The sequence below is a fragment of the Miscanthus floridulus genome, chromosome 6 (assembly GCF_019320115.1).
Source record: "Miscanthus floridulus cultivar M001 chromosome 6, ASM1932011v1, whole genome shotgun sequence".
Lineage (NCBI taxonomy): Eukaryota > Viridiplantae > Streptophyta > Magnoliopsida > Poales > Poaceae > Miscanthus > Miscanthus floridulus.
In genome coordinates, this window is record NC_089585.1 from 136285216 (window position 1) to 136305207 (window position 19992).

At 43.6% G+C, this 19992-nt stretch overlaps 3 protein-coding genes across 4 annotated transcripts; 2 read left to right on the plus strand and 1 right to left on the minus strand.

The window, feature by feature from the left end:
* The first annotated feature begins 7753 nt into the window (after positions 1-7753).
* Positions 7754-12000, plus strand: LOC136459780 (uncharacterized). 2 transcript variants are annotated; one of them, XM_066459621.1, is made up of 15 exons: positions 7754-8124; positions 8562-8656; positions 8780-8893; positions 9023-9127; positions 9222-9293; positions 9651-9763; positions 9848-9982; positions 10066-10134; positions 10255-10342; positions 10439-10510; positions 10589-10689; positions 10905-11022; positions 11147-11206; positions 11312-11422; positions 11625-12000. In XM_066459621.1, the coding sequence occupies exons 1-15, from the start codon at positions 8013-8015 to the stop codon at positions 11721-11723; spliced, it is 1464 nt and encodes a 487-aa protein (XP_066315718.1). In that variant the 5' UTR covers positions 7754-8012; the 3' UTR covers positions 11724-12000. The 2 variants fall into 2 exon arrangements, with proteins under 2 accessions (XP_066315718.1, XP_066315719.1); XM_066459622.1 differs by lacking the exon at positions 8562-8656 and having other exon boundaries at positions 7988-8124.
* Positions 12001-12478: 478 nt separating this feature from the next.
* On the plus strand, positions 12479-13899 carry LOC136459782 (photosynthetic NDH subunit of subcomplex B 5, chloroplastic-like). The gene is made up of 5 exons (XM_066459623.1): positions 12479-12828; positions 13019-13073; positions 13216-13284; positions 13371-13429; positions 13548-13899. Exons 1-5 carry the CDS (start codon positions 12562-12564, stop codon positions 13782-13784), a joined length of 687 nt encoding a protein of 228 aa, XP_066315720.1. The 5' UTR covers positions 12479-12561; the 3' UTR covers positions 13785-13899.
* A 2045-nt stretch (positions 13900-15944) lies between these two features.
* LOC136459783 (serine/threonine-protein kinase-like protein ACR4) lies at positions 15945-19758 on the minus strand. The gene is made up of 8 exons (XM_066459624.1): positions 19383-19758; positions 17894-18108; positions 17603-17784; positions 17262-17388; positions 17105-17176; positions 16760-16943; positions 16491-16611; positions 15945-16344 (listed from the first exon to the last, which is right to left on the minus strand). Exons 2-8 carry the CDS (start codon positions 18045-18047, stop codon positions 16081-16083), a joined length of 1104 nt encoding a protein of 367 aa, XP_066315721.1. The 5' UTR covers positions 18048-18108; positions 19383-19758; the 3' UTR covers positions 15945-16080.
* Between the last annotated feature and the right edge of the window lie 234 nt (positions 19759-19992).

Here is a 19992-nt window from a genome sequence, read left to right on the forward strand (position 1 = left end):
TAGACGGACATAGGGATTTTTATGGACTTGAGAGAACCATGTCACATGTGATTAGGCAAATAATCAACCAAGGGTAGCAATAATCACAATATGACATGACTAGGTCACAAAGACCCAAAAACCACATGATTTTCAAAAACCACACCACCTACACATGCTAGTCAGGGATTTTGAAAAACATCTATCCTATATCACACAAATGCACACACTAGCATATAAAGGGCCTTAGATGTACTTACAATGCATGTATATAAATACATACCTTTGTCTTGAGCCCACAATATCACCACTGAGATAATACATGGCATGACAACATCATGTTGACCTCACTTGTCAAATAATCATACCATATATGAAATCAATTTTCATCCAAAGGACTACAAATAATACTAGATAAATTTGTTAGTCCACAATGGTGCAAAATAGAAACTGAGCTCCCCCTAAATAAGTACCACAAGTAATTTGACTGACTTTCAACAAGCACTTTATTCTTTTAAGAATTTGGGAGTCAATTTTCTATTTTGACCAACACAAAGTAATTTGCCATATTTAAATTTCGTTGAGACATACTCACAACCCACTTAGGTTTGATAGATCACAAGCTTCTGAGCAAATTAAGGATATATGAAATCATATGGATCAAACCTCAATTGCATCCCAATTAGTGCTCTGGTTCCTACCATACCAGACACGTCCGGCATGTGAAAAACATAAACACTTTTCCTTTCTACCCTGGCCATACCAGACATGTCTGGTAGGCGTAGGACAGAAACAATTGAAGCACTGTTTGTGATTCTTTGTTTTAGCTCTAGTACTTCTTGTATGCCTGCATCTGAACAAATGCATTGCTCTACTAGAGAGCCATTAAAAGCATCACATGGCAAATATGATAATGATTAAATAAAACTAATTAGTCACTTCTAATTATTTCACAAATATGCTTATTTGTGAGCCATTGAGCACTAAACACAAAGTGGCTATCCTATAAGGTCTTTAGGTACTTGTTACCAATGGTAGAGATGAAGTAAACGATATGGTCATTGATTTATCTTCGGGTCAACCATATATGAGATTATGATAAGAATTGATTGATAGATTAAGTGAATATTTTCAATTTACTTGCTCAACCATCCTGAAGCTTTCATCTCACCACCAAGTACCTACATTATCAACCTAAGCACATTTTGGTACCCAACTCTTGTTGGGTCCTTTTGGGTTAGTCAACAAGTGCTTAGGCACCCAAATGGCCTTAGTACTAGTTTGTGGTGAACACATCACCTTGCTAGTGCTAACTCCTTTTGTGGTCTTCCTAAGCATATTATTATAAACAAATGTGTTCGGCTTAGGGATGTTACCATTTGGGCAATCATAGCTTAGATGCCCCTTTCTTTTACAAGCATAGCATATGCGACCTTTGTTTGCTTTATGCTTGTTTTGCTTGTATGGACATCTATCAACCTTGTGGCCCATCTCATTGCATCCATAGCATCTTCTTGTTGCAACTTGGGCTACCTTTCTTGACTCTTGATATATTGGGCATTTCTTAATAGGATGCCCTAATTTCTTGCTCATGAGACAAGCGCTTTGTCCATCACTCTTCACTTGCTTGGCCTCCTTGATTGAAGCCTTTTGAGTGGCAGCTTCAACCTTGTCGGCCCAATTCTTATGTGGACACGTAGCCCACTCATGTCCATACAATCCACAACCATAGCACATACTTTTTCCATGTTTCTTGCTCTTGGTTGTGTTGGCCTTGCTTGAAATGTGATTCCTTTGTTAGGTTTTGAAGGAAGCAAGGTTTGAACCCTTCTCAAGCTTCTTCACCATGTTATCACGGTTATCTTGAGAAGGTTGTGCTTTCTCCTTACCCTTCAATCGAATCACATCTTTCTTTAATCTTTTCACCTCTTCTTTGAGCTCTATGTTTTCTATAAATTTTTGCTCAATCGAAGATTGGCTTGCTTGAGAAGCACACTCATTAGCACAAGAAATATTCAATTGAGATTGTGTACAAGTGAGTGTGTGAGTAGGAGGTTGAGATGATTTTACCGTTGTAATCACAACCTCATGAGCCACCTCAAGCATGATGCTTGATTCTACTAATTCTTCATGAGAGCACTTGAGATGAACATAGTTTGCTTGTAGCACATTATATTTGCTTGAGAGTTCATCTAATTTTGCCTTGAGCTCAAAGTTTTCCTTCTCTAGTTGTGAAACACTAGAAGAGGAGTTAGTAACTAAAGCATGCTCAATTGATAATTTTTCATACCTCTCATTTATGGCCTTTAGCTCTTGCAATTTGGAGATGAGAAACTTTTCTTGATTTTGAAGTGATTGCTCTTGTTTCTCATTCTCTTCCTCTAGCTCATCATTCTTCTCAACTAGCTTCATGAGAATGAGCTTGTCTTTGTTGCTTAGATGATCAAGAGTGTAGCTATCTTCAATTTCAATATCACTCTCTTCTTGATCATCTACTCGTGCTATCTCCTTGGCTTGATCTTTCTTGCTAGCCTTCTTCTTGCTTTTCCTGGCCATGAGACATAAGTGATGAGTATCATGAGATACTGAGGTTGACTCATCACTTGGTCGCCACCGGGCTTGAGCCTCATCATCATAGACTGCCTGCTGTCCGGCTGCCTCAGCCATACCGAACGCGTCTGGTAGGGATACCAGACACGTCCGGCATGCGCTTGCAGACAGCGCAGTCACCTCGGCTTGCACCTCTTGCTCCCGCTCGGCGCTCTTGAGATCTTGTGAGGCTTCTTCGCTGCATGAAGACATAATGGACATATTTTCCATTGACTCGACCTCAAGTGCATCATCGCATTTGGATTTTCCATATAACTCAATGAGTTTGGTCCAAATGAGATGAGCACTCTCCGGAGGTGGTTGTCCATTGAATATTGCCTCATCTTGAACCTCTGCACTCAATGTACTCAAAATGATATTAATAGCTTGAGCATTTAGTTGCACGCATATCTCTTCCTCTTTTGATAAATTTTTATAGTTGCTCCAATCAACTATAGGAAGAGGTATGCTTGCAAACACAATATGCTCAACAAGAGGACTAATATCTCTAAAAGCATTGAGTATATGAATTGACCAAGATAGAAAGTTTGAACCATCATTTTGGAGAAGCATTGGCTCCAACTCGATAGGCGTCGACATCCTTTTCTCACGGCGGTGAAGCTTTGGGTGAGAACCTCGCTCTGATACCAATTGAAAGGATCTAGGATGTCGCCTAGAGGGGGGTGAATAGGCGTTTCTGAAAAATCAACACCTTTAAAAGCGGAAACGATTAGTAATAGGAGTTTCCACAATGGAAACTCCAAATCAAAGTAATACAACCCCTCACAAGTTAGCCACAAAGTATATAAAAGATACTAGATAAACCTAGGGAGCCAAACAATGGCAACCAAAGAGTTGAATCAAAATGCACTAGTCAGTTAATGTCGGAAGTCCCGACAGTTTGGGTCAGAACTTCCGACGTGTCAGAAGTCCCGACGTTTGGGTCAGAACTTCCGACGTGTCAGAAGTCCTGACAGTTTGGGTCAGAACTTCCAACGCAAACTGTCAGCACTTCCGACCCCTACGGGAAATGAACTACAAGTGCTAAAATGAACTTTGTGATGCCGATAACTTACAAACCCACTTCCTAGTGGTAAGGTAAGGTGTTGGGTCACTCTCTTGATGTTGATAAGCCACCACTCCGTAGATCGAGTCCCAAACCCTAAGAAATAGCTAGAGAGAGGGAGACAACCAAATACAAGTAATTTCGAGCAAATCACAACAACAACAAGCATGCGGGAGACAAGAATTTATCCCGAGGTTCGGTAGCCCCACAAAGGAGCTCCTACGTCCTCGTTGTTGAGGTGACCACTTAGGTCGGAGTCTCTTCCACCTCCTTGCCTCACTCAAGGACACCACAAAGGTCACTTGAGTTTCTTCACTAGAAATCAAGGGTAATACAAACTTCCCAAGGCTCTTCCACAAGATGGAAGCTCTTGGGCGACGCCTCGCCGGCTAGGGGAAAATCCCCAAGAGTAACAAATGCAAATCAAACCGGCTTGACGAAGAAATCAAGTGCTCAAGCTTGCTCAAAGTGTTTTTCTCACTCAATCCACTCCCTAATCACTCAAACCCTTTAGGAATTGAAGTTGGAAGCAAAGGAGTGAAGAGAGGGGAGCCTAGAATGCTTGGGGGCTGTTTTGGCCGAGTGTTCGTTGCAATGAAAATGAGTGGGCAACGGTTAGAAATGAGGAGAGGGGTATATATACTCCAAGGCAAAATCTAACCGTTCAGATCTACGTCGGGAGTTCCGACGCAGATCTCGGGACTTCCGATGTATGAAGAAAACACTGTTCATGCGAGGTCAAAGTCCACTCGAGACAGCTAACGTCGGGACTTCCGACGAACATCGGGACTTCCGACGGTCGGAACTTCCAACGAACGTCGGGACTTCCGACATGCACAGTCAGCAGGTCAGTAGAACCATCGATGCCGGGACTCCCGGCTTGGGTCGGGACTTCCGACTGTCGGGAGTTCCGACTCACGTCGGGACTTCCGACGTCCACAATCATCGCATAGGCAGTGACTGGGAGTCAGCACTTCCAGCAAGAGTCATGACTTCCGACTGTCGGGAGTTCCGGCTTACGTCGGGACTACCGACACCGACAGTCACAGAAAATTATTCTATGTGCTCGTAAAGTGCTAGAGTGTCTCTCTTTTGATTTAATTATTATGCTTGAGCACTCTATCTTTCTCAGACCACCTAAACTTGCATCCCTCTTAATAGTACGGCATACCTATTAACTCAAGATCAAAAGAAAAACGGATTTAAACCTTTTGAGTTGATCTTTTTGAACCGAAGCCGTGTATTCCAATATTCATCAAGTGAGGGTGCCAACATGTCAATATTGATCTTGTCACTTGAGCATAGCCATCTTGAGCACGTGACTTGATTCCATTCATCAAATATGAATAACTCCAAATGCATCAAGTCACTTCCATCAAATACTCCAATAGTGATTTGATCCTTCACATTAATATGACCATCTTAGCTTGATTAGTACCTCAACTAAATGCAAGTACTTTCTTCTTCACCCTAGCTAGGTTCTTCGGCCGCCAAGCCGTCGCTTGCCCTTCACCCTTGCTTAGTACCTCGAAGCCTTTCCTTGCTATCTTCACCATCTCAAGCCATTAAGTCACATCTTGTGTTGAATCATTCATTCATATGTATTATTATCTTTTTCATTTCAATTTAGCAAGCTTCAAATATGAGACCATTCCATATGCAATCCCTCATGTCTCATTAACTAATACTCACAAGCTTGCTTTCACATAGTATATGGAAATCCCACAATAAACAAGCATTTGTATGAATTCCATTTGCATTGTTGTCTTGTGCTTGAACTAGATTATTTATACAACAACACTTCATTTTGGATTTCATTAAGTAACTGTGAGATAACCTATTACCTGTCCATACTTAGCAAACGAGTTAGTTCTTTAATCACATTGTCATTCAATCATCCAAAACCCACTAAAGGGCTAGATGCACTTTCAGATTCCTTCAGAATCATAATGGCATTAGTGGCACATTACGATTTGGAATTATATCAGATGGATGTAAAGACGGCATTTCTCAACGGAGACTTAGAAGAAAATGTTTACATGGCACAACCGAAAGGTTTTGTCATGGAAGGAAAAGAACGTTTGGGATGTCGCCTAAAGAAATCTATTTATGGATTAAAACAAGCTTCAAGACAGTGGTACTTGAAGTTTGATCAGACAATAAAGAATTTTGGGTTTAAAGATAATGTTGAGGACAATTGTGTCTACGCAAAGTTTAAGAATGGGAAGTTTATCTTCCTTGTCCTGTATGTGGATGATATCTTACTTGCTAGTAGTGATGTCAGTCTACTACTGGAAACAAAGAAGTTTTTGTCCTCAAAGTTTGATATGAAAGATCTTGGTGAAGCTTCGTTTGTTCTAGGGATCGAGATTCACCGAGATAGAAGTAAAGGGGTATTAGGACTGTCACAAAAGGCATATATAGAAAAGGTCTTAAAGAAATTCAGTATGCACAAATGTAGTCCCTCACTTGCTCCTATAGTCAAGGGCGATAGATATGGGGATTTTCAATGCCCCAGGAACCAATATGAGATTGATCAAATGAAAGTGGTTCTATATGCTTCAGCTGTCGGAAGCTTGCAATATGCTTAAGTGTGTACGCGCTCTGACTTGGTATTTGTTACCGGGTTACTTGGCAGATTCCAGAGCAATCCTGGAATAGAACATTGGAAATTGGTAAAGAAAGTCTTGCGTTATTTACAAGGAACGAAAGACCTCATGATGACATATAGAAGATCTGATTCACTCCATATAGTGGGATATTTAGATTCTGATTATGTGGGAGATAATAGAAAATCCACGTTTGGATATGTGTTTACTCTCGCAGGGGGAGCTATTTCATAGAAAAGCTCAAAGCAAACCGTCACTACATCGTCCACAATGTATGCCGAGTTTGTAGCATGTTATGAGGCAACGGGGCAGGTGAACTGGTTAAAGAAGTTTATACCCGGTTTGAAGGTGGTTGACGACATCAATAGACCACTGAAGTTATACTGCGATAATAATCCAGCAGTACAGTATGCTCACAATAATAGGTCAAGTAGTGCTGCCAAACACATTGACATAAAGTATTATGTTGTGAAGGATAAAGTCCGGGATCAAATGATAAGTCTTGAGCATGTAAGTACCGAAAAGATGCTTGCGGATCCACTTACAAAAGGCTTACCACCCAACGTGTTCAGAGAACATATAGCCGGCATGGGTTTAAGGGAAAGCCTATGATTCCTGGACCATAAAGGGCCCAAAAGTTAAAGTAACTATTTCAGATCAGAGACATGCATTGTAGCTGTTAAATCTATCGGCGATTGACCGTGACGATGAGACATGCTCTATGCATCATCTGTGAAGAAATGAGTAAGGATAAAAAGGATTGAAGTTTAAAGTTTAAAGATAAAAATAATAGTGAGATCAAGGGGGAGAATGTTAGATTGATCTCCTGACCAATAAGCCCAACGGTCTATTGGGCCTTGGTCTCGTGCCCTGATCGGGGGCGCCCAACCCTACATGGTTGGTGGGCCCCCGTCGCACTGCGCTATATAAAGAGGTGGGGGCCGGCGGCTCAAAGCACGAGGTTCGCCGTGAGCCGCAAACCCACCGACAAAACCCTAGACCGATCTAAGAGGGTGCGCAGCCAGCGACGGGAAACTCCGCTGATCCTCACCGTCGTCACTGCTACGCCCGACCGCACTGCATCGACGTCCGTGCAACCTCTACTCCACCCGTCACTGCCCGTGTGCTGTCTCCATCACCGAACCAGTGATGGCCAGCACAACCGCGACTTCGTCTGAAGGCTCAGGTTCATCACCAGCACCTCTCTACCCTATCTCCCTCTCGGTGTAGTGTACTAGGTCTAAATGTGTACTAGGTCTAAATGTGCATGTGCTTCACGGATCTAAGTGTTCATCCGACTAGATCTACCCTAGTCGATCCACAGAATATTAACACCAAGACCTCAGTCCAACAGCCCCAAGTGCCCCCAAGCCCAACAGGCCTAGGTTTGTTCCCCTCAAAAAAAAAAACAGTTCAAGGTTTTGAATGTACTATATAATACGCCTCCTTTCGGGGAAGGCGTACTCACGTAAATCTTACTTTGGCTCTCTACCGCCGGCCGGAGAAGAGACGAACACTGTGCGGATCTGTAACCGTAGTGCGTTTCCACTTTCCACTTCCTTTCCAGTTCATCCACGACAGAGCAGTTAATCAACTGCACAGCTGCATTCCTCAATCCTCACCCGTCAATCTTCCGTTCCCAAGTCGCAACTGCGTTTCCTCCTCCGCGTCTTCAAGGAGGGGAGACCTGAAGGAGAAACGAATCCAGCCTGGTGGCTGCCGGTGCTGGAGCTGGACGCTGGTGCATACTGCGTAGGCAAGAGCAGGCAATGGCGGAGGCGGATGCGGGGAAGGAGAAGAAGGAAGTGGTGCGGCTGGAGCGCGAGTCCGTGATCCCCATCATGAAGCCCAAGCTCATCATGAAGCTCGCCTACCTCATCGGTATCTCTTTCTCTCCCTGCCTACTCTGTTGCCTCTCCGTTTAGGCAGTCTCTCGTCTTCACCGCCGGCAACTTGCGTTTCTTGGCTGGTCGACCACGAGATGTTGGGCTCATAAAGTGAGGCTATAGCATCGTGATTATCCTATTTACTGCAAAGTTGCTGGCTTGCGAGATCCCTGTCTCTTTTGAGGGAAAAGCTAGAATCTCGCTTTGATTTATTCACCTGGTTCATGTAAAGTGGAATCTGCATAGACAAGTCCGTGTACCCATTGCGACTGAAATACATGTCTTTAGCTGTGCACCCTCTTTATCATGTGGCCATCAAATATCTCTTTTAAATATTGCCTTGTCTTGTTTACGACAAGCTGAAGCAAGGATGCTGCTTTGGATACAATACCGTGCAACTCAATTAATACTGCTGTGTTTTTTTTATTGAAGAACATCAATCCGACAAAGAAGAATTCTTAAAGCTCTGCAAGAGGGTTGAGTACACCATAAGGGCTTGGTACCATCTCCAGTTTGATGATATGAATGTGAGGAGAGTTTATTATCCATACAAATGTAGCGTTTGTTGGTTCGAATTCATTATTACAACCATCTCCAGAGTCTTCAGTGCTTCAATGATATTTGATCTATTCAGACTGGTACTTTTGCAGGAACTGTTCGCTCTCTTCGATCCTGTGCATGGTGCTAAAAAACTCCAGCAGCAAAACTTCTCGTCGGAGGAAGTCGATATGCTTGAGCAGAACTTCCTGTCTTATTTCTTTCGGGTAAAGGACCTATTCTGGGAGAAATAACTATTTATAGGTTTAACCTCCAAGTGAAGGAAGGAGGCATGGAACAGTTTCTAAACATATTCTGTAAATGTGCTCTTTAAAGTGTCCTTACTTGAAGTGCAGGTGATGGAAAAGAGCAATTTTAACATAGTAAATGATGATGAGGTTGAACTTGCTCATTCTGGACAATATCTGTTGAATCTTCCTATTAAAGTTGATGAATCAAAGGTGAATGCCCTTCCCTGCAAAAGCAAAATATGTCCTTATCTAAAATTCACTAAATTTCAGTGTGAAATTCCAATTTGTTTTTGTCCTTTAACAGTTAGATAACAAGCTTCTGTTGAAGTATTTTAAGGAGCACCGTCATGAAAACCTACCTGACTTCTCGGATAAGGTGATATTTTTTATACATGACATAGATGAACTTTTCTTTTGGAAAGTCATCAGTAGATTGTTCCTTTGTTCTTGAGTTACATCAGGTTAGTGTTATTTCGTAAAAAACAAATTCTCGTTTTGTGTGACCAGCCAAGCAGGCAAACATTCATATTGGGGTTACTCTAATTTAGTTGTCAGCTAATCCTTCTTATAGACAATCATGCGTTGTGTATTGTATCATTATTATTTTTTGTTTACTGTTGCTCCTTCAGAGTCCAGACCTCTTCTCTCCAAGTGTCATTGAGTTGTTGCTTAGTATTCCTCAGATATTGTTGATCAACAACTAATTTAGCTGACATAATCCTTCATGTGCCAGTATGTTATATTTCGTAGGGGCATTGGATTGGACCGCACTAGCAACTTTTTCTTCATGGAGAAAGTGGACATGATCATAGCTCGTGCATGGCGAGGGTTCCTTGAGAAAACGAGGTATGCTATCTGCGGCAGATTTAATGCCCTGTACATTTGATCTTGCTCACCCAAAATTTTACTATTTTCCATACCGCGCTTCAGACTGCAAAAGCTCTTATCAAGAAAGAAAAATAGTAAGCCAAAGATAGATTCCAAGAAGAATGATGATTTAGCTAGTGAAGTAGAAGACAAGGAGCTTTATGTTGAACGCATACGACTTGAAACAATGAAGTTAAGGTTTGCTCTCTTCTTCAACCTGTTATTAAGCTGTCACACTCTCGATCACTTTCTCCCATGGTCTTACAGTTTCCTCTTTGCAGCTTTCAGAATTTAATCGGCAAGGTCACAATTCAAGAGCCTACATTTGAAGAGGTGATTGTTTTGTATAGGTAAAGGTTATAAAATGATTTTAGGTTGCAGACAAAATTTTCTAGTCTTGGTTCTGACATGGATGGTTGCGTGATTTGTTTGAATTACAGCATGCACTGATTTGTGATGTTTTCCTTCAGGAGAAAAAGTCCAAAGGGCCAGGATGATAGAGCAATTCATGTAAAACACTTCAAAAATATTCCAATGGCGGATATGGAGTTGGTTCTGGTTAGCACTGGGAGTTGCCTTGTCTGAAGAAAATTTTCGCATTCATATTTATCGTTTAACTGGAATTATGCTGAAGAACCACTGTAATTGTTGCAGCCTGAGAAGAAAAACCCAAGCCTCACACCTATGGACTGGGTTCAATTTATTGTTTCAGTTGTCATTGGACTTGTAAGTGGACTGTAACCAGTTTCATTTGATTCTGTTGTGATACTTCACCTTCTGTTTTACTTGTGTCACATCACATAGGTTACACTCATCAGTTCACTGGAAATGCCTAAAGCTGATTTCTGGGTTGTAATTGCCATCCTTTCTGCTCTGGCAGGATATTGTGCTAAGATCTATTTCTCGTGAGTATCTTGGTTGATTTGATTTTTATCAGTAATGTTTATTATGAAGACAATAGAAAAAGGTGGAAGCTTTTGTTTGTCACCTTGTAGACATCCTCCAGAACGCTTTCACAAACTGCACAGCTTTTCTTCATTAGGATGTTATTTCTTAGTATTTATGGTTGTGTCGGGCAGTATGTTAAATATTCGGTCTGTTAAATAGTTTTCTAATGCAGGTTTCAACAGAACATGGCAACCTACCAAAACCTAATCACTCAATCCATGTATGACAAACAACTAGATAGTGGGAAAGGCACACTCCTGCATCTCTGTGATGATGTGATTCAACAGGAGGTAGGTCTATTCTCTACACTCAGTGTTTTCTTGAGAATCAATAAATTAAATAAGCATTGGTTCAGACATTGGAATTCGAAGCTTAGCTAACTTCATTTCCATCCTTGTGATTTCATATGTTCAGGTCAAGGAGGTCATAATTGCCTACTATATTTTGATGGAAAACGGAAAGGCTACAAGTGATGTATATATGTTGTTCTTTCATTTTTAAAATCTATATTTTATTCATGCACTTGTTCTTATGGAAGAAATATTGAAATTAATCATTCATGTGCTCCCGATGTTCTAGGACCTTGACTTGCAATGTGAGGAGTTAATCCAGGAAGAGTTTGGCTTGCAATGCAATTTTGAGGTGATGGATGCTGTTCAAAAGCTGGAGAGGCTTGGTATCATTACAAGAGTGAGTTCTCACCTTTTTCTCTCTTGTTACCACTTGATCAAAGCATAGGGACGTTTTCTTACAAATACAGTGCACAGAATCACATTTTTGCAGAGACACATTTACAGGGTCAAAAGTTTTTGCATCCACTGACCACCATGTTGTTAGTTGCTTGTTCTCTGCTTCTTTTTTCCCCACATACTGAAGTCTGTTTCACATCCAGGATTCTATTGGAAGAATTTGCTGTGTCCCTCTAAAGCGTGCCAATGAGATCATCGGCGCTACAACGGAAGAGCTGGTTATGAAAGCCAGGCAAAGCTAGCAATCTTATTTGAATAATGTAACTGCATTGTAAATTCTTGCCTGATGGCACTGTAACGCTTATGGTACTCCAGAAAGTCCTAACACTGAACCCTTGCATATCAGGTGGTAAATACATTCTGGCCATCTCCACAGTAGTTCTCCAGTGAAAGCTATAAGAAATGTGGTTGTAATATTTTTTTTAGTACTGTGGAACGTCCGAGGGTGTTGTAAGCATGTAGCATTCTTTTGATAACAAACGTGGTAGGATGTTAAAGAACCAGTAAAAGAAAAAAGATATTAATTGGCCTGTTAACGCATACAAGGGCTTGCATGTTGCAGAAGTAATGTTGTGAACATACGCTGAGATCTGTTCACTGGCATTGGCAGCTTGATCTGTTCTTTGCTTCTGCTCGTGTTGCTAGTTTCTTCAGCTCCTTGAAAAGTTAGGATGCGTGTAATAAAACCCTGTATTATACTTGCTTTCTCTTATTAAATGATATGCAGCGCTACTGCAAACTTTTTTTTAAAAAAAATTGATGCTGTGGTGTAAGCAAACTGTAGGTTAATCGCCGCATCATACTGAGTTTTTAATGAGTTGGTGGTTCTACTATTTCTTCGATACCCGATTATTTCCAGGAATGAGAAAGGGACAGGAAAAGGTAGCGAAAAATCCTTCTTTTTTTTTTTTAACGGTAAGGTAGCGAAAAATCCTGGACGGTAGGTGTCCAACTCCAATGCCATTATCCATTGTTGCTTTTGTCTCTTTGAAGCAACGTATAGTGTGCAGCAGCAGCAGAAAGCCAGCAGCAGGGTTGGAGCACTCAGCAGCGAGCGCAGCACCAGCGGGATAACGGATAATGAGCAGCAGCAGCCTGACCTCCGGCATCTCGGCCTCACCGTCTGCAGCGGCCAGCACTGCTCGCCACCGCCATGACGGAGCGCCGCAACAGCTGAGGGTGAAGGCGGCGGTGCGGCCACAGCAGCAGCAGCTGCTGCACGGTGGTCGCCGGCATACAAGGGGCAGCGCGGTGGTGGTGAGGGCGGGGCCTGGGCCGCTGTCGGAGATCGAGCCGGACCTGGAGGAGGACGCCATCGACGTGTATCGCACCAACGGCATCGCCCCGGTCCGTCCCCCGTTGCTTCTTCTTCTTCTTCTTCTTCTTCTTCTTCTTCTTCTCAATTTTGTCATTGCCGGCCGCGCTTAGAACACCGCAGGAAAGCTGCGAATCTTGACGTAGGTTGTGCCACGAACTCTGAAGAACGGATGACGTTTAGTTCGTTCATGGATAACACTTGAGAGAAACTGTGTTGCAGGAGGACTTCGTGTTCGGAAAGTACGATGGACACCACACCTATTTCGAAACCCAAGGTATTATTATATCCTAAAAACTCCATTTTCATAATATCCTTCGATGCAAAAAGAAGGAGGAGAAATAATAACCCACTGATTGTTTTGTGATGTGGTGAAATAAAACCTGCAACACAATTGCAATACCCCTTTTCTTCTGAAGACAAGAAGGGCTTCTGGGAGGATGTCTCCGAGTGGTACCAAGAAGCTGAGCCTCCTCAGGGCTTTCAAGGTGGCTACTGTCTGGCTCTTCAGATCTTTCTGCTTCAGTGAAACATTGCTTTGCTCATTTGTTGCATCAATGGAAATCTCTTGCAGCACTCATCTCCTGGGCATTTCCTCCTGCAATCATCCTTGGCATGGCTTTCAATGTGCCGGTATGGATTGTTTCCTATGAAATTCCTATACGTTCCAAGCATTTGCGCAAAACCTTGTCACCCTACTTTCATGTACCTATACTGATTGGATTGGAGATGCGTCTGCTTCTGGCACCAGGGAGAGTACCTGTACATCGGGGCAGCTGTCTTCATCGTCGTGTTCTGCATCTTCGAGATGCGCAAGCCTGACAAGCCGCACAACTTCGAGCCGGAGATCTACATGATGGAGAGGTCGGCTCGCGACAAGCTCATCGCCGACTACAACTCCATGGACATCTGGGACTTCAACGAGAAGTACGGCGAGCTCTGGGACTTCACCGTTAACCCCAGGGATGATATCGTCAAATCAACCTAGATATATACCACTGTCTTCAGATTGTTATCTCTAGCAAAAGTCTGTCAGGGAAAAGAAACCGTAGCTGCTAGGAAATGCTCTTGATGAACTAAATAAAGGAACAACAATGTGTGGATCTTCGTGTCTCAAGACTCAAGTTCTCAGCAGTCATCCCTGTAAAGCAAAACTGGAGAGCCTGAAATCTGTTGTATCCTCATATATCATATGATGCATGCATGTCAGGCTTCTCACAGAACATGTTCTGCACAACAGCGAGCATGCTGTTGCTTCAACTTTCTGCATGATTTTTTTCATGTTTCTCCAATAGTTTGAGAAAGAGTTAAATGCATTAGAGGTCCCATGGCGTGATGACTAGGCTCTCTGAAGCAGCTCTTCGCCAATGCATTTCGTCAAACAGGTTGTGGGCGTGACCAGCACCATTGCCTCCAATCCCATGGCCGGCCATAGGCCACCATCCCGTCGTCTGCCGAGCGCCTCGGCTGCGGCTGCGACGTTTCCACCGCCCGCAGCAGCAGTGTTGCGCCACCACCGGCAAGCTTTGGCATGCCTGACCCCAGCACCGTGGTGCTCGCCAGCATCGTGGTGGTGAACGCCATGGGCAGGCCCGACCCCAGCACCAGGCACGCCGAGACGAACTCCAGCGCGGCGGTGAAGCAGAGAAGGACGTAGGTGACGACGACGTCGGCGCGCTCGTACACGCCGCTGTGGCTCCTCTAGAACAGCCAGATGCCACGAACGTCAGCCGAAGCTCGCCCTGTGCTTGTTGTAGAGGCGGTCGAACGCCTTGGACAGGGACGAGCGCACCAGGCCGTGCACGCCGGCTCTCGCCGAGCGCGGCACCACGAGCCGCAGGTTCCGGAGCCGGATGGAGTAGGGGTGGCCGAGGTCCACGAAGATGTGGTACGGCTCATGGGCCACCTCATCCTCGAAGAGCTCCTGAGGCTAGGGCCCCAGGTTGGAGACGGACACGGCTGCGGCCTGCACGCTGCACGTACTCCTTCGGCAAGTAGGCGTCCTTATTCTGTAGCCCGTCGTCTTCGTCGAGGGTTCGTTCCAGCCGTGGATCGGAGGAGTTCATGATGCTCGTCACGGTCGCGTTCTTGAGGGCCGAACTTAACGTGCACTACACTCCAGGCCAGCATCGTGGTGGTGAACGCCACGGGTAGGCCGAACTTGACGTTGTCGCCGCACTGGCATTACATTGTGCATTTGTGCTGGGCACCGTCGCTGAGGCCGGAGTCGCCGCGCCAGGCCATGCGGTTGCCCAGCGGCAGCTTGCCGTAGCCGCGGACGCGCCATCATCCGTTGGCATCCACGTCTGGCTCCGCTCCAGCGCCACATGCCCACTCTGCCGCACCAAGCTCTCCGCGCGTCACCTCGCCGCCGCCGCGGACGCGACATCATCTGTCGTCCCGGACGTCCAGGAGCAGAAGCCGCAGCAGGACCAGGCGCCAGACGCCGAGGCCGCGAGCAGCGTCATGCTCCGGTTAGGCTCGGCCGGTTCAAGAACGCAGACGACGATGCCGAGTCCAGCACCGGCGCCACTAGCAATGCGGGCGGCGCGGGCACGCGTGCAGGACCAGCGCGGCAGTAACCGCGGCGAGCAGCAGCCATGACGAGCATCAAGGCAAGAAGGTGTTCGCGCGCGGCGACAAATTTTCCATGTCCGAGATCTGGCAGTGGCGCGGCAGCAAGCGGCAACCCGGTGGTATCTGCGCCGGTGACGGCCTGCATCATGCCCACAGCCTGTTTGAGGAAATGCATTGGTCAAGTGCTGTTTCACATGGACAAGTCAGCAAGCCACATCAGCGTGAGAAGCCAACGTGGAGAGGTATGGACCTAAATGATACGACAAAAAAAGTTTATGGACCTAAAAATCCACTTTCAAAGTTGATGGACTTAACTGAAACCTGCTCACAAGTTAATGGACCTCTGGTGCATTTAACTCTTTGAGAAAACATAAGCAAGACTGATGCACTGAACATTAAGATCCGTTGGTCTGCCACCACCCACCCATTCTTATTATTATTATTATTCAGAAATATAAATGTCATTATTTTCCCTAAAAATATGTGCAGAAAAGGGAGAATTAGGAAGGAACATCAGGGTAACAAAACTGGGGGGGGGGGGGGGGGGGGGGGGGAAGGGGTAAGCCTCGCAGCTGTCCTTTTTTTTGTACACTTGGGATGCAGCTGGCTCGCTATGAAGACGATTTTTTTTGAAAGAGAACAAGGCTAATCTACTGCCCTGATGAGAGAACTAGCTTCTCTCCTAGACTACACATCCCACTGATGTTTCACCTTGATGTTCTGAAGAGCTGACTGCCTAGAGTCACAGTTGGGGTGCCTTCTGTCATGACTGTTGTGAGGCTGATCTCCTGCTCGTGAATCCGGTGTATTTCAGCCTCCACCAAGCTCATCGACGGACGCTGCTCGCTCATTGGATTAACACACCATGATGTCAAGCGCAGCAGTTCCTTCATGCTTTCTGAGGTAAAGCCACTGGCCATTCTGTTGTCTGCAATCACGGAGATATCACTTGATTCCTGGAAGTTCTGTACCTGCATATCAATAGATACATAGTGAGCAGGCTGGTACTTTTGTGTGTATATGATGACTATGAAATGAGTAAAAGATATGTCTAGAAATGGGTATGCTATTTGCAAAAAAGGGTGGACAAACATCAAGCAGTGCTGCCATTACTTACCCATTGAATGATGCTTTGATCAGATACAGCTTTCCGTCCGCTAACCAACTCCAGAAGGAAAACACCAAAACTGTACACATCGCTTTGTATGGAAAAGTTCAAGTTCATGGCTTCTTTCATTCTGATCATGCAACAGGAAGTTCCATCAATCTCAAGTAATGAATAGGTACTAGTGCATACAACATATTGAAGGCAGATGATTCTACTGTATCTATCTGATGTAATCAATGAATGTAAGAATTATCAGAAACATGTGTGTCCATTGTTACCGAGGATCAACAAAAGGATCAATAGATGTTCTGGAAGACAGTCCTGTAACACCAAGTCGATCAAGCATGCCTGGAATCCCAGTATCTGCAACTTTTGGTACGAAATCCTCATCCACAAGTACATTAGAAGTTTTGAAGTTCATATGGATCACAGGGGGTGTCAGCGAGTGCAGGTGACTCAGGCCTGAATAGCAAGAAAAGATCCTCATTTAAGATTGCTGATGTAGTTGCCACAAGATCATTGCTACAGAAGAATGAGTCTAAACAGATACGAGATTATGAACTTCTGAGCTATATTCTAACAATAAAGGAAAGTTCAGAGTTGATTCATATGTGAAGACTTACCTTTAGCTGTGCCATGAGCAATAGAAAGTCTCTGCTTGAATTCTAACCTTAAATCTGCAGCATGGCTGTTACCTACAAAAGGATAGCAGAAGAATTAGAACCGATGACGCCACTCTTGTACATTAGAGTAAGATAATAAAAACACAATGGAAATCACCATGTAAATGTGTTGAGACGCTGCCATTGGGGATATACTCATAAACAAGCATCTGTATGCCATCCTCCTGGCAGTACCCCAAAAGTTTTACAAGGTTTCGGTGACAGAGAGATGCTAGGTAATTAACCTGAGAAGAAAACAGCACTGACACATGAGCTCAAAACAATGTAAGAAGGGTGTGGAGCAAGCTGAGCTATATTTTAAATTATATCAGGAAGTCATGCGGAAAAAATAAAGTTAAAACACAGCACATTCAATGAATTCAGGACCAGCAATTACTGAACATGTGGATAAGTAAGATTTTTTTTTTCGAAGAACCTGGATAAGTAAGATTATGCTACCTCTTGAATGAATTCCTGGCTAGGAGGAGAATGCCGTCTTTTAACAGCTACTATTGTGCCATCCTGGAGCAAACCCTTGTATACCTCTCCAAATGTTCCTTGTCCAATAAGATTCGCATTGCTGAAGTACCTTGTAGCAAAATTCAATTCCTCCAAACTAAGACATCTTGCTCCTTGCGACTCTGATAGATGGAAGGCGAAGTTATTACTTATGAAAATAGAAAGGAAAATGTATCTTTAGATGAATTATCTGAAGTTTTAAAGTTTTATTGGAAGTAACTTAATCTGTACCTGGTAGAGCTTGACCTGATGAACTACTTTCTGAAGAGTCTGAAGTTCTTTTGCGATGCCGTAGGCAAAGCACTATTACGACGACGACGACAATAACTAGTAGTGCAAAGCCTCCTGCAGCAGCTCCTAGAGCTGCTGCAAGAAGTCCTGACATCTAGTATTGGATATCCTCCTTCAGAGTAGGGCAATAATCTTTGTAGCTGTGGTGATGAGATCTGCAGACATATGAAACCTAAAGAGTTACATTAAATTTGTGCGAGCTTATATTTAAATTCATAAGGAAGAACATGAATGTACAGATTGCTGGTTATGCCAGCCAGTGAACTACAAAATAATTCAGATAGTGAATAAATATATGCAAACATGTATGCATGGATTGATTGATCAATAGCTAAAGTTATATTACTAGTGATATATAATATATTGACAATGAAACCATGGATTGGTCAAAGTAGCCCTATTATAGGATGGGGAAAATAGAAAGGATATGCATTATTTTTTTGTTGCCTTCAAGTGGAAAAATTAGGAAAGCACATTTTGATCATGGCATCAGCGGTACGGATGGCTCTACTAGTAACGCATAAATCTGGCAAAAAAGGCAATTAAATTACCAAACAGAAAACATATCTGAAAATGGACATTTTGTGGCAAAGCGCAATGGCAAAATTCGGAAAGCACGTTTTGATCATGAAAATGGTGTTATGGACAAAGGTACTAGTAACGCATAAATCCGGCAAAAAAAAAGAGACAATTATGTTATCAAACTGGAAAACGAGGAATTGTCGTATATCGAAAATTAGACATTATGTGGCAACATGCACTGGAAAAATTGGGAAAGCACATTTTGATCATGGTATCAGCAGTTGGGCCAAGCTACTAGTAACGCATACCCGTTTCTTTTCTGATATAATGTTCCCATACGATCATTCAAATTTTTCATGCCATAACCAGGTCAGAAGAATTTTACCACAACACTTAGAATGACATGTTATTAATGAAATGCAATCAAATATCTTCACTCTGAAATCCTGCACTTATAAGCATGCTCTTAGTGCTGAAACAAATATGAGCACGCTGCAGTGTACAGGCAAAACATGAAAAATGCACTTTTGCTTGAACCAGCTTGAAGCTGTGCATAGAAATGTTGGGTTGATTTTATTTATGAATCAGTAGCATTTTGCAAATCACAATGTAACAATGTGGCATTGACTGCTACCAGAGTTCTGAACTCAGTAACAGTAACAATTGGAGTGTTGATCAATGAGGATTGTTGATTGTTTGATCATTTCCCTACGATCAATCAAAATTCAGCACTCCTGAACAACACAGGAACCAAGGTAAGTCGAAAAAACGCATGATTCACACTCCACCCCACCAAAAAAGAGACACAGCCACTCCACCTGATCTCGATCAAAGAAATACACAAAATTGCGAACTTTGTTGGGGAAAAATGCCCATGATTTCGCAGCCATCCAAAAGTACACCATACCTGCAGATTGCTCAGGTCTAGATGCATCATGTACGTGCGAGAACAACAGCAGCCTCAAATGCTGAATCCATTCTGCAGACAACACGATTGGTTTGTACCGATTCTTGACTCCACCCCGTCTTCTTCCTCCTATCATCACAACCAAAGAAACCGAACCAATCAAGAAATGCAAGGACATGTAGGGCCGATTATGGGAGAAACAGGTAGTCTCGAAATTAAAGCAAGTGAGAATCCATGAAACCGAAAGGAGACAGAAGCAGGAATCAGGCAAGAAACCTATTCTTCTTCCTCCCCTGCTACTCTCCTCAGGTGGGTCTACCGCTGTACTGTGATTCTGTGAAGTGACTGTGTGACTCTGTGAGCGAGGTGAGCTGCCTGGGAGGTTTTGGGGAGGGAGGCAGGCACCACGCAGGCAGGGGGGGAGGGGAGCGCCCACAGGAAGAAAAAAAAGCGAGAGTGAAGAACAGCAAGGCACTCACCAGTGGGGCGGATTGTGAATTGGGAAACCAGCAGCAAACAAACATGTCGGTATATATACAAGCTGGTTGGGTTGAGCTGTAGGCCCATTTTTTTGGCCCGTTTTTTTTAAAGTTATTCACAAATATGTCCT